Genomic DNA, 13,300 nt, shown 5'->3' on the forward strand with positions numbered 1-13,300 from the left:
CTCTAAAAGTAGCCAACAAATTTTGGGCCTACAGCACCTTTTAGATTATCTTCCCATGTAGTCCCTAGAGCTTTCCCTCCACACATGGCTCCTTCAGCTTTGATAGTTGATCACCTGGCACAGCTCCTTGCTGAAAAGGAAGTCCAGCTGACAGCCAAGGGCAATCCCCCTGCTCTGTGTCTGCTTGCTGCCACTTTCTGAAGCAAGAACTGCCAGCAAGCACTTGTCTGAGCTGATAATTGTCAATGATGTATTTGATCTAGGCTAACAGCACAATTAAATTAGGGTTTTAACCAAGTGTGACTGTACATGTTGTTTAGACAGCTCTCTAAGTGTTTTCAATTATGTTTTGTAATGAGAAATTAGGAATAAGCAGTGATAAACTTGGAGCACGGAATCCGTCGTGTGACTGCTCCTTTGACAGCTTCAAGCAAAATAAAATTAAGCGTCTTTCCTCTGTTCTGAGAGAGTCATGACACTAACCTGGGTACACACACTGTTTTAAAATAATTCAGTGATGTGCATTCCTACAGACATTTGTAAATTTTGTATGGGACAGCACAAGGTTTTATACATTCAGAAGTAAATTATCAGTTTTCGTAGTACCAGAAAACAAAATAACTTTCATCTTGTCAACTATTAATTATCTTTTTATTTATGTTATTTATGTTTTATTTATGTTCTGAAAACAGCAGGCTAAAATCCAGCAAGAAATAGTAAAAAATATCAGAACTTTAACATACATCATTAACAAAACATCATTATGAAAAAAAATTACCCTGTACCAATTAAAATCTACACGTTTTGAGGAAAATTATCAAAGTATTTTCCAATTCTGAAAAAAGGCTGGAGGCATTCACGGAAGTAGTCCTTTAAATAAAAGTAAGCATAAGAAAGAGACGTGCAAGTACTCAGTATTTTAAGCTCTAAGAGTAAACAGGATGTGTTTTCCAGAACTGTTGTAATTATTCAAACATCCATCTCCAAACTCCTATAGGAGTATCAGATTAATATATGTGGAGCAATAAGGACACCTTGAGGACAGTAAGAAAAATGCAAACACTTCTATTCTGCATTGATGTGGGAGGATTTACATACCCTTTGTAAGTCTGAATTCCTTGGAATTGCCACATGATGTAATTTGTAAGTTCTTAAAACTGTTCGGCAAAGTCCCACAAGTTCCAAAAGTATTATTAATGCTCTTATTAGTCCTAAAATACTGGTATATATGCTTAGCAATAAGTTCCAAAACTACTTGCTAGCAGTTTTGAGGACAGACCTGTTCTTGCAACTCAATAATCTCGTTCTGAGTTGCTTTCTTCCTTGTTACGGAAATTAAAAAATTTGCTTTGCACTGCTCAGCATAATATTACACTGTACATGTTTCTAAAAGGAAAAGTATAAAAATAGTGAAGGTTTCTGAAGAAATATTAAATGCAAATCTACACAAAAAATAAAATTCCACAGTTCTTGACAAGTTTCAAGTATTCCTTTAAATTTGTACCTTTCAAAAACTGAAATAATTCAACATAAAAAAAAAAAAAAAAAAAAAGCGGGAAGAGGAAGAAATCCTATACCTCTCATTTTGCTTAAGATTTTTGCATGTGAAAAAGTACTTTTTTTTAGTCTAGCTTTAAGTGAGAACTGCAGATGTGGGGCCATTTGTAGAGCTCTCTGTTCCCTTAGTGCTATCTGCAGCCTTAGAATCATCACATATTTCAGGTGGCTCGGTTTCCTCTGGCCGTGGTGGGCCAAGATCAGCTGTGGTCAAATCAGTTTCCTGATCTGATTTTCCTACTTCACTGCAAAATTCAACTTTATCTTCCTGCTGGCTGTTCTTCTTTATTTGTCCATTCTGTGCAGGGTAGGTACTGGCAATGGTGTCATACAGAAATTGGTATTGTCCCTTAAAAATAAAAATAAGTTAGTGTTAATGGTATGCTCAGAATTAATCCGTTCTTTCTTTGCTCTCTTACATTTTAGAAATGTAGCATGTAGTTGGACAAGCAAGACTGCACATGAAGCAGCTTCCACAGTTTTTGGCATAGTTTATGGTTTATTCTGACTTCATGTGTACATAACATCTCTGAAACTGTCTGCATCAGATATCCCACGTTGTCACTCAGTGCCCTTTTGGTTCATAAAGTACCAAACACATGGTTTTTAGAGTACCTACATTCTTAACAACACATGCAGTGAGTCTGGAAAGTCATGTAATAACCTGACAAATCGCTGAATCCAGGTCTGCTCTGTTGGTAACTGCACAGTGTGTGTCGCAAGTCTGTCAAAAGTGTGCCACAGTTCCTCTGGAGTGACTGAAACAAAACAGTCTGTGGCTGCCAGCTGCAGAAGGGATACTGCATGTACATCATGAATCAGCTGCAGAACAGCAATTAATGCAATTTGTAATTTTATACTAGACACCCTTGGCCAAAGGCAGTGCAGAATTGCAGCTCTGGACATCACAGACTCCTTCATTCCTATCAGCAAGGGCCAATGCCCAAATGGTGGTGAATGTAGATGTTCTGTTTAGAATCAGTGTTCCCTAAACAGAAATTATGCCCAAGGTTATGGGGATAGTAGTGACCATGATAAGTAATCTCATAATTTTTTTCTGTTAATTCCTAAGATTTACTTACAAAGGTGGAGACCATTCCCAGCCTGGTGCGACGAAGAGATTTTACCACTTGGAAAACATCTATTACTTCTTCTATTTCTGCACTTTCCAAAAGGGTCATTAAAGCACAAAATACACCAGTCTGCTGTGATCCATCACTAGAAGATGATGCAAAATGTACATGTAAATTTACAAAGTAAAATCAGAAGTCTTCTGACTAAATGTTTCTGACTAATATTTTAGTCTTTACACTGAATTACATTTTCAAAGCAAGTTTTACTGGACTGAAGTTGTCACGAGTATATGTGTAGGATTCACACAGGACATAGTTTATCTAGAGACTCCCTGGACCTGAAGTACCTCTTAAGGGGAAAAGGGAAATTCAAAATTTCAGACCTACAGTCTCAACTATTAGCAGGATTATCTTCTGGTTTAGCTGGCATGCAAGACTATTCCTGGAAATGGTCCTAGAAAAGTGCATTTGTATCCTGGAGTAAGATATGCTCCTAAAAACTCTAGGGAATGTTCAGTAGTGCATGCTGCAAGTGCACTCTGACCTAGCATTTCCCCACTAAATAGGTGCAGCAGCCAAGAGCAGCTGCTTAGAGCACCTGCTCTGTGCCCACACTTGCCCAAGTGTCCTTGCTTTCCATCACTACAATCCAAAAGGCCAAGCTTGAGCAATTCAAGGAATCTTCTAGCGAGAGCTGAGTCTCCAGACACACGGAAAGGCTTGTGAGAAAAGGCAGGCATCCCAAAATGATGGTCGCTGTGTACACCCAGAACTTAGAGCTAGGTGAACGTGTGTGCTGAATTCAGACCCACCAGCAGTGGACAAGGAGTGGGACGCTGCGGGTTCTCCTGTTGTCCTCAGTGACTGGTCTGGCTGGAAGTTTTTGTTTAATGTTGAGAATCATGTTGACTAAATCTTTGGGGGCTTCTGGAACATCACAGCCACTCCACTTATGGTACTGGTACTGATACACCTTCTGAGTGTCTTTATTCTGGAAAACAGCAGAGGACATGTGGTTAATGTTCAGGATAAAATACATATTCACACAGTAACGCTATTGCTGCTGATTCGCAAAGGAAGAATTATATTCCTGAGGAACTGCAGGGTGATAGTTCTGCCTAGTGAATATGAGGTAGGTAGACATCCAAGCTTTGTCCAAAGTACAAAAAACAGCTAATCTCCTGAGACTTCCCAAATACCATCTCAGCAACTCACTAAACAGAAAACCTGAGATAATTTATAGCATTTCTCATGATTGACTGCTGGTCTGGAAGAGAAAAAAAATTCCATTTCTTAGAGCAGGAGGTAACTGCAGTGGGAGATGTTTCTTCTTGTTCTTGAGGCTGTTTATAAATTTTTTTTTTACGTTTAAAAACTCCTTGAAAACTACCTTTTGGAATTTACAAAGAAACTTTTACCTTCAGATGTGTAACATCAAATGCACGTATGGTATAGCTAGGACAAGAGTTGACATCTGCCATTTGCACTTCTATGCCACCATACGTTTGCTTTCCTTCTCCCCAGTACTGTGCACAGAGTTCCTAAAATGGATAAAAGTACAAGCCAGTGATTACCACTCAAATCTCCTTTTATTTTGCCTTCCACATGCACTTAGAGACTGTACTGCCTTTAAAGAGGAGTTCCATTGTATTTTAAAATATAGCATCATACACTTTCCCCTCAGAAATTCGTTAGAAAGTAAATTAAGTAAATGTAAATAACAGAGCAAAATATATTAGAAAATGCAAATTTCTCATCCTATGGAAAACAGTTGAGTGTGGCAAGGGAATGAGAGAGTGCAGTGCAGTGTTTTGTTTGCATGTAGAGGGTATTCAATGTTTCAGTGTGCAGACAATGCCCTCACCTGATCTCCTTCCTTCAGCTCCGTCAGCATAACAATGACTTTGACTTTTCTTTGGAACACCATTTGCCAGAAGTCAGAGATAGTTTCCTGCATTGGTCCCTGTGTTGCAATCATGGCTTTTGGACCCCAGTAACCCTATAAAAGAAGGTGTTTTGTTTTTTTTTTTCTTCAATTAATTTGAAATGTGATTGTCAAACAAAAGAGCTCAGCATTTAAGGAATACCCTGTGAAATAAATTAATGAACCCATTTGTTTATAAGGAAAACATGCCTATCAGAGTAGGCATTACTCTTGGAGGAATTCTACTAACCAAACGACATTAAACCTCCATCCTCCTAAGAAGAATATCACTTCAGACTGACAACAAGACATATTGATGTGCAGTGGGCGAGACCTCGCCCTGCCATTTTTTGAAGAGCATATTTTTAAGGGGTAAAACATTCAGTTTTACACAGCCATTTAATTTTACCACTCAGAAGTTGTTTATATCACACCAAGTTGGTGGACCAGTCAGTTTATTATTTTTAAAAATAAAAATAGATTTACCCTGAATAGGTATCCTAAATGAGCAGCATTTCAAAGGATTCAGGTAAATGGAACTAGTGGTTCCATTAAAATCAGTTATTCCATTCATGACCAATAACTGTTCTTCTTCTTTGGATATATAATGATACCAAAAAAATGGTTGGCTCAAGTTTTCACTGGTAGGGCTTGGTCCATGTGAACAACTGAAGTCACATTTCATTAACAGGGACAATATTAGCCTGGTTCAACTTGTAGGGAGATGCCCACTAATGGAAATATATGTTATCATGAGGCCAGTCTGAAGGCTAATGGTTTTAAACACAGGTGGATTTGCCAATTAGCCATCAGACCCTTCTCCCTTATTCAACCCAATTCTTTTATATTGTGATGCCAACAAGAGAATATGAGTTTTATCTGAAAGCTTGTGAAATGCCTGTAGTGGATCCTCCAAATACATACAGTTATGAAGGAAGCATTGATGTATTTGCTGGATTCCTCACAGTCGCTGTCCTCATCCGAGGACTCATCTGAGTCATGCTCCCCATCCTTACTGCAGTCCTCTTCATGCCTGATGGGCACTCGGTTAAAGTCATCTGCGTGAGACAAAGTGTCACTGTCACAGCACACGGCCCCTGGGTATGGCATTTGTAGGGGGAGGGAATAGAAAAGGCCAGTCCTTTCACAATAGACTGCAGAACCAAGGCCACCTTGCTTGAAACAAACACTCCCAATAAGTCACAGTGGTAAAAACTCATCTCTTCTTTGTTCGTCACCAGAAGAAGTTTAGAATTTTAAAGTGTTGAGAACACTAATCAAATACTACTCTGTAAGGTGATTTTCTAATTTTTTCAAATTTTTTCTAATAGAAGAAAACAGATAAAATAAGGCAAAGTGGGACAAAATAAGACAATGGAAAATACTTACAAGGAATTATGTTGGAATTCCTATTTTTGCTTTTATTTTCCTCCCGAGTCGCAGTGTTCTGTGTCCGCCACCCCTTATAGGAAGGCAATCGCTGAAGAAAGAGGATGTTTGGTACAATTAAAATTAAATTAAAATGGTTCTTGAGATCATTGTCTCCTCAGGACTCTCACATCCAGTCTTCACCTTGCAGTGCCTCACTCCTTACTCTAGTTCTTTAAACTAACATTTAAAAATGTCTGCTACACCATGTGCAATGGCACAGGAAACTGTGTACACATACACAAGTAATCATTCTGTGAGCTCCATCTTTCTTAAAAATATTAACACCAAAGCAGAAATAAAACTTCATCAGTACATAGATTTATTTTTCATGAAGGTAAAGAAACTTTCTGTGCCAGAGAAATAAAATAGCACCTTAATGATCTATTTACCTGTGGTATCTCTAGCTCATGACTACTGTGCAAGTCATTTTTTAACGTAAGTGGGAAGTAAGGGCAAGTGGAATGCAATGCTAATTTACCTGGAACTCTGCCTCTAGCAGAGAAGCCTCACTCGGGTGGTCTTTTCTTTCCAGATTGTTAAGGGAGGAATGCAGTTCTGAGAGACTGACCTCCGTTTCTCCATACTGATTGTATTCCACCAGAGCTTGATGAATAAGGATGTACTGTGACTGGTGTTTCCCATTTGAAAAGTTAAAAATGAAGTTAGTAAAGAATAATAAAAAAAAAGTTATATAATTTTTTAAAATCATCATATTACTCCTGTGATAATATCGTTAGTGTTAATAATATTAAGCATTAACATTAAACAGATATTAAATACCAATGTTAAAGCTATAAAATGCTGAAATAAGTTTAAAAAATGCAATGCATCAGTCCATAATTTTTGTTGTACTTAACTCATTTGAAAATTGCACCTAGGCAGATGCATTTTAGAATTTTTAAAATCTAGTTTGACTCTGCAAGGTCAGTTTTGCACGTATGAATTACATGCCAAAAAGCTGCCCTCCTCGGCTCTCTCTTCTAAAGTCTGAACTTCAAAAGTTGAAGTTTCTAAAACTGAAAAAAATTTTGTAAGTTTTTTTCCCCGCTTAATACTTTTCAGAGCTATATTTTCGACGAGCAGCTTCAGCTGGAGTGAGCAACGCGCTTGCGAGAAATACCGCTCCAGCAGAGGAGAGCTGTGAGGGGAGTTTCAGGGAGATACCTCCACTTGGACCATGAGGCATCGCTGCCGGCGCAGTTTCACGATGTATCCATAGACATCCACTCTGCCCTCCGTGTCCAGCCCCTCCAGCATGGCATCGATCCCGATGTAGGTCCCGGTGCGCCCGACGCCGGCACTGCCGAGCACACGGGATCTGGTTATCCACAGACAGTGGCTCCTCCCTGAGGAGGGCCTTGGCACACTGATAAAGTGTAACCACAGCACTCAAAGCAGAATTAATTAGCAACGCAAACAGTGATGAGTTGGCATTTTCAGTGTCTCTTAGTGAGAGCGGGGCCACCATGGCCAAATATGGTGCTTATAGCCAGAGCAGCCCAACGTTGATCTGGCTGCTTTTCAAAAGTCTGTGTATCCTCATGTTTTATCAACCTGAATTTCCTTCATATCCTTCAGAAAACAGGCCTTGTGTATCTTTTGCTGCCTCATTTTCAGGTACTCAAGTCACAAAATCTGGGATCAAACACTTTTGCCCACTCCCTTTTCTGAATAGCTTCATTTCAGTCATTTAACATAACCAAATTTTTTAAAGAATATGCATCTACCTGCAGTGAACCACGATCGGGCCACTAAAAAAGTTGCTGAGAGCATTAACTCTGCGTCGGAGTTTGAGAAGGAGATGTGGATCCTCAGGGACTCCATGGTCTGGCCAGCTTGTGAACTGGATATGAGTGACATCTCTTCCAGCTGTCCTTTCTCTTCCCTAGGAAAAGTGAAGTGTGATTTTTTCATATATATAAATCTATATATACATAGGTATATGTACACAGATTGATACATAAGTCTGAGTGATTAGATTGAAGCCCAAAGCACGCAGAGTCTTGAGTGGACTTTGGTATGTTGCTGCTTGACTAAAAGAGAGGACATAAATTTTGATTATCATGATTATAAAACCAAAATAGAAAAACCCCTCAATTACATTCTTTTACTGGCCAAGATTTGTATGGGCTGTACAGGCATTTTTCTACTAATTAACCTCAAAATTCTTACTCATAGTTGAATTGTCCAGTTGTGGCAGAGCTATTCATACAGTTATTTGCCATTGTTTCAGTAATTCTACATCACTATTCCACCTGAACTGCACAAGTCTCCACTTTCTTGCCACGGACCACTCTTCAATTCCACAACCAATATCCATTTTATCCTTATTGATATGATGTCAGCTGAACAAAGAGCAGGCAGTTCTAAAAACATCAGCCCTCAACCCGCTGCAATCACTCATTTCTAATGTCAGATTCCTCAAGTGACAAAGCAATATCTTTGTCAGTATTTCATTCTTAACATCCTGATCTGCTCACTGATCACACAAAGTTACAGCTTTCTTTTAATCAGACCACTTCCTGAGTAAATTTTAATGCAATATGAGGCAGCAGAATAGGAATTTCCAGCTGTAATCACAAATCAAGATGGGCAGATTCTGTTACTTTGCTGAAGATCCGCCAGCAGATTTACTCTTTGAATCTGAATGCATTTAGCTATTGTTTAGGCTCCATTTATCATCATGGAAATATTTTTGCAAAAGGCCTGAGCTGAGCATTTAGCCTTTGATGGCAAATTTTGTTCTCAATTACACATATGGCAACTAGTGTAAACTTCAAATGTGTGAAAGAGAGCAATTAACCAGCCCTAATGACTTGACATGTATCTAAGTGGTGATTTAAAAACACTTATATTTATAAGCACACTTGAGATTACCAGAATTTGTAATTGTCTCACTGTACAATTATCAGAAGGGTAGGTGATGGTTATCTATGAGTCACACTGATTTTAGTTGCAGGGGGTTATGCTGAGATACACACAAAGCAGCAATTTGTTTGTATTAAAGAACAAACTAAATATATAAGGAAATCACAGTGTATATATTAAATGTATATATTAAGTGTGTATATTATTTTTTTACCACTTAGCAGCATATTAATAGTTTAATCTTAAATGTAAGTTCCAGAAGATTAAGGAAAAATACCTCATAAAGCTGGGAAATATCTATCTAACTCCTATTTCTTGCAAGGAATTACACCTACATCTAAGTTTTCCCTTAAGCTATATGATGCTTAGGAAAGACAGCAAAGCATCTTCCGTTGAGAAATGACTCTTCTCTTTAAACACAGACTCCAAATAGACACTCCAGTTCTGCCCAGTTCTCACACTTTTGAATCAACTTACATTAGTGATGTGCAGTTTCTGAATGACGTAGTCTGGACACGTTTTACTTTCATGGATCTTCACAATGATGTCCCCATACGTTGCAGTTCCATTCTCCATTGATGGCCAGTACTGGGCACATTTGTTCTAAGAAGGGATGAAGTTAAGTAAGGAGCCCAACAGTGAACTCTCAGAGAACTGAGAGCTAGGAAAGAGCCTCATTTGAAGTAGATGGCAACTCAGAGCAGCTTTTCCAACTTTTCAGTTCCAAATATCCATCAACTCAGGTCTCTGACCTGAAATTTATGGCCGTGGAATTTAACTTCAGATGTATAGGGGGAAAAAGAATCCTGTACACTATTTGAAACAATGAAGAGTGACTGCTGCTGTTGCCTGATGGCTGGAAAAATGTTTACAGCTACTTCCAGGCCTTCTTTTTCAGTCTTCAATGAGAGCTGCTGCTCCTGCCTGCCTATAACATCAGCTTGGGTGTGCTGTAAATCTGCAGGCTGTCAACATCTTTAACTGCAGCTAAAACAGCAGTTCCCCTTCTTCCTGCTGTACCTGGAATAAGGAACAAAAGCAGGCCAGAAGCACCCAACCTTCCGCTTAAATAAGGGCAACAGAGGAAAAATATTCTTTCTAGGATCTACTAAGGACACTGCCAGGATATCAAAATAGACAGGAGAAAAATAGAAACCATACCTTTTCTGACAGGTCTATGAGGAACTACAGTTCTACCTCGAGCCCTTTCTGGATTAATTAGCTGTAACTTGAAAGCTCACCCTCTGGTACTTCTGCTGTGACTAAATTTATATTTTCTGATAAGGCTAGTAATTCATAAGGCAACACTTTTGGCATGCTTTCCAATACAGATTCCAATATAATTAGAGAACAGCAAAGAATGAAAAAAAAAGTACTTAAGAAGAATATGTAATTCAGCACAGCACAGGAATCCACTCAGTTTTCAGAAAAAAGGAGGATGGAAAGATAGAAAGAGGAAAGGATGGATATTTCTCACCCTCTTTCCTTCCTCACAGCGAGTCACCATGACAATAATTGTTGCCTTCTGTTCCCAGATCATTCTCCAGAAATCATCAGTGGTTTCATCCTTGGGACCTAGAAGGAGATAATTTAAGGAACTTTTTCAGAGTTCAGCCACATGAGAAAACACCTGCCTGCTTGATATGCTCATCCACACAATCTGAAGAGCTAACCAGAGATCATGCAAGGAATGGCCCAACACTTGATTCCATTATAGCTGCTGCCATTAGGCTGCAGCATTTTGAAACTCTCACCTGTATCTTTTGTGCATAGCTATGAAATCTGAAAACTTTTGGTGTAAAATTATACAACATGAGAAATCTGCCTAATTTATTAATTGTCACAAAATTCCCTAAGCAAAAACTCATTGACAATTTTTGTCATATTGAATTTCAAAGTGTCCGATTTTCATTTTGCCTTTAGACTTACTAATAGAATTTTATTACTCTAACAAAAATGGGAGAATAAAGAAAGCTTATGCTTTTAAGATTATAAATTACCTTGTGCAGCAATGTATTTTCTTGGTTCTTTGAAGCCCTGTAAAAAGTACATTGTTATCAACTTCTAGGAAGAAAGCATGAACAATCTAAAAAGATTTGCAACTTTAAAAATAAATTCAATATGAAACAATAATACCAGATACATTACAAAGGTGAAAGCAACCCCAGTGGAAATCCTCCAAGGTGTTGATGCTTTAAATGCACAGACTACAGGATTCCTGCCATAGTGTCTAAGACTTTTTTAAAATAAAAGTCACTCACATCAATGTAACTTGCATTGATATAGTCTGATCCTGGATCTCCTGGCAGCTCTGAGAGCTCAACACGGTTATGGTCATCTGTTTGAATAATTTAAACCAAAATAATTATATTATCTCAAGGAAGTGAGAAATCAAAAATGTATAAAACGTCAAAATTATTACAAATACTCACACGGAAGAATATCGATGTAACGGTTTTTGTTCTGATTATGGCTCTTTTTGGCCTCCTTTATAGAAAATTTACTGAAAACTCTAGGAATACTCTGTAAAATACGAAGTTTATTTTATTAATTAAGTTAAGCCTAGATTTAAAATATCTTTTACTTACAGTCAAATGAATATTGAAATAATTTGGCATTACTGAATCTGGAAGGTAGCATTATATTTCATAAGATATTACTTCATATATTTCTTATATCTAAAGTTTAAAAAATTATTCTCCTTAATACAGTTAGCATATATCTCCACAATCACATAGTATTTATGTCCCCATGGCTATGTGGTAAGACAAAGTTTAAAAATATGTATTAAAAGGTACTTTAGGATGAGAGGTGTTTAGACTGCATACTATATACTTTGCTGAAGAACACTTTCAGGGAAAAAACAAAATCATCTTACAATGGGGAGAGATTGGTAGCAAAATTAACTGAGGACTATTTGACCTTAGATAAGAATTCACTCAATTTTCCAGATTTATTCATTTATTACTATAATATTTATAACTATTTATAACTATATATAGTAGATATACGTCAAACATGCCCCTGGATGGAATTCTTCCAGCCACCTGGATAAAAACCTGGAAGTTCAAACCTGAAATTCTTCCAAGAAGAGCCTTCCTTCATCTGCAATCTTCCTCTTGTAGGTGTCCAGCAATAGCTCTGAAGGTATTGGCTCTATGTTGAGAAGCTGCTTGTCATCATCTTTAACTGTGTAAATAAGTCAAGTGTTGACTGTTACTGATGTTGAAAATGTACATTACACTTCAGTAAATGTGATTCTAAAACTGCCAGATAAATTAACAAAACTAAACTCTTTCTTTTAACTTGGTGTATTTGTTTTTCTAAAACTGGTGCTGCCTGAGCCAGCTGTGAGCAAACAGGCTGTGGGAATGAGAGAACTTTTCCAGCTCTGCTGCCTGACTGGAGACATCAGTGCAGGAGGCCACATGCAGGGACACAAGGTGGTGACTGTCATATTCAGGGCACAGGAACTGCCTCAACAACCACAACAGTAACAGCCTCGCCTTCTGCTTCAGTTATGGTCAGCTATTGTCAGTGACTAAAATATAAAATATAGTTAGTATCACCTAACTTTCCACATTTTCTCTAGTTTAGATTCTGAATTGCAATAATTTGCAATATCATCTTGAATGACAAAATAACAGCTGAACAAATTTTGACACCCCTTACTAGGCATATATTAATTTTTCATTTACATTGAAAAGTTGTATTTTTTAATGAATGTGTCTCTAAGCAAATGGATTTGAATTTTAACACAGTCCTACTTCCCATTTAATGTAGTTAGTTTTTGTGAATTTTAGTGTTCTAAATTATTTTTTTTTCTTGAAGCTTTCTGGTATTGACTATCTGGTCTTTCTTCACGGGCTTTGAAATCTTATGCAAAAAGATGCACAAAATTTTCAGTCATTGGGATATGAAAGCCTTCAAAAATTTTTGGTTAAAAAAGAAACAACTGGCTAATGTTGAGTCTCTTGTTTTGGAAAAAGGTGCACAGAAAAGGGAAATTTTGTTTTAAGCTGGATTTTATTCTGAATTTATCATCAGTGTTAAACATATCACAAACGTTGCCTGGGATAATTATAACTGGGTTTTTAATTGAATAATAAATAAGAGTTTTCTAAACACTTATGAGATTTCAGTTCACTTAAGTATAAATACTTCTTCTATGTATTTACTGAAGTATTTTTGCCCTCCAAATAAGGCATCATCATGTTGATACATGTAATCTGTGTATGCAATCCAGAACGCAAATAACCAAAAGGTGGTAGCAAGAGCTGAGACTCCTTTTATTTCCATTTGCTAAATGGAAATAAATATAAATTGCTAAATATATAAAGATACTCACCTGCAACAAGGTTCACGCCTTCAGAAGAATTGCTGTAAGGAGTAAGAAGCAGAGCATGTAAATGCTTTGACTATTAAGATGTACAGGGCAGTAAGTTAA

The 13,300-nt window shown here is 37.5% G+C and overlaps 1 protein-coding gene across 3 annotated transcripts in view; it reads right to left on the reverse strand.

Moving 5' to 3' along the window:
* Positions 1-618: 618 nt before the first annotated feature.
* Positions 619-13,300, reverse strand: part of PTPRC (protein tyrosine phosphatase receptor type C) — a 59,894-nt gene continuing 47,212 nt past the window's right edge. For all 3 annotated transcript variants that reach the window (XM_066324608.1, XM_066324609.1, XM_066324607.1), the window contains 17 exons: positions 13,202-13,233; positions 11,927-12,042; positions 11,286-11,376; positions 11,115-11,191; positions 10,854-10,890; positions 10,331-10,428; positions 9,331-9,456; positions 7,713-7,870; positions 7,150-7,285; positions 6,464-6,613; positions 5,944-6,034; positions 5,479-5,612; positions 4,495-4,629; positions 4,049-4,171; positions 3,443-3,621; positions 2,640-2,775; positions 619-1,906 (listed from right to left, as the gene is read on the reverse strand). In XM_066324608.1, the coding sequence (XP_066180705.1) occupies positions 1,634-1,906; positions 2,640-2,775; positions 3,443-3,621; positions 4,049-4,171; positions 4,495-4,629; positions 5,479-5,612; positions 5,944-6,034; positions 6,464-6,613; positions 7,150-7,285; positions 7,713-7,870; positions 9,331-9,456; positions 10,331-10,428; positions 10,854-10,890; positions 11,115-11,191; positions 11,286-11,376; positions 11,927-12,042; positions 13,202-13,233 (2,092 nt within the window). In that variant the 3' untranslated portion in view covers positions 619-1,633. The remainder of the gene's footprint in view (positions 1,907-2,639; positions 2,776-3,442; positions 3,622-4,048; positions 4,172-4,494; positions 4,630-5,478; positions 5,613-5,943; positions 6,035-6,463; positions 6,614-7,149; positions 7,286-7,712; positions 7,871-9,330; positions 9,457-10,330; positions 10,429-10,853; positions 10,891-11,114; positions 11,192-11,285; positions 11,377-11,926; positions 12,043-13,201; positions 13,234-13,300) is intronic.

Source organism: Sylvia atricapilla, chromosome 9 (genome assembly GCF_009819655.1).
Source record: "Sylvia atricapilla isolate bSylAtr1 chromosome 9, bSylAtr1.pri, whole genome shotgun sequence".
Lineage (NCBI taxonomy): Eukaryota > Metazoa > Chordata > Aves > Passeriformes > Sylviidae > Sylvia > Sylvia atricapilla.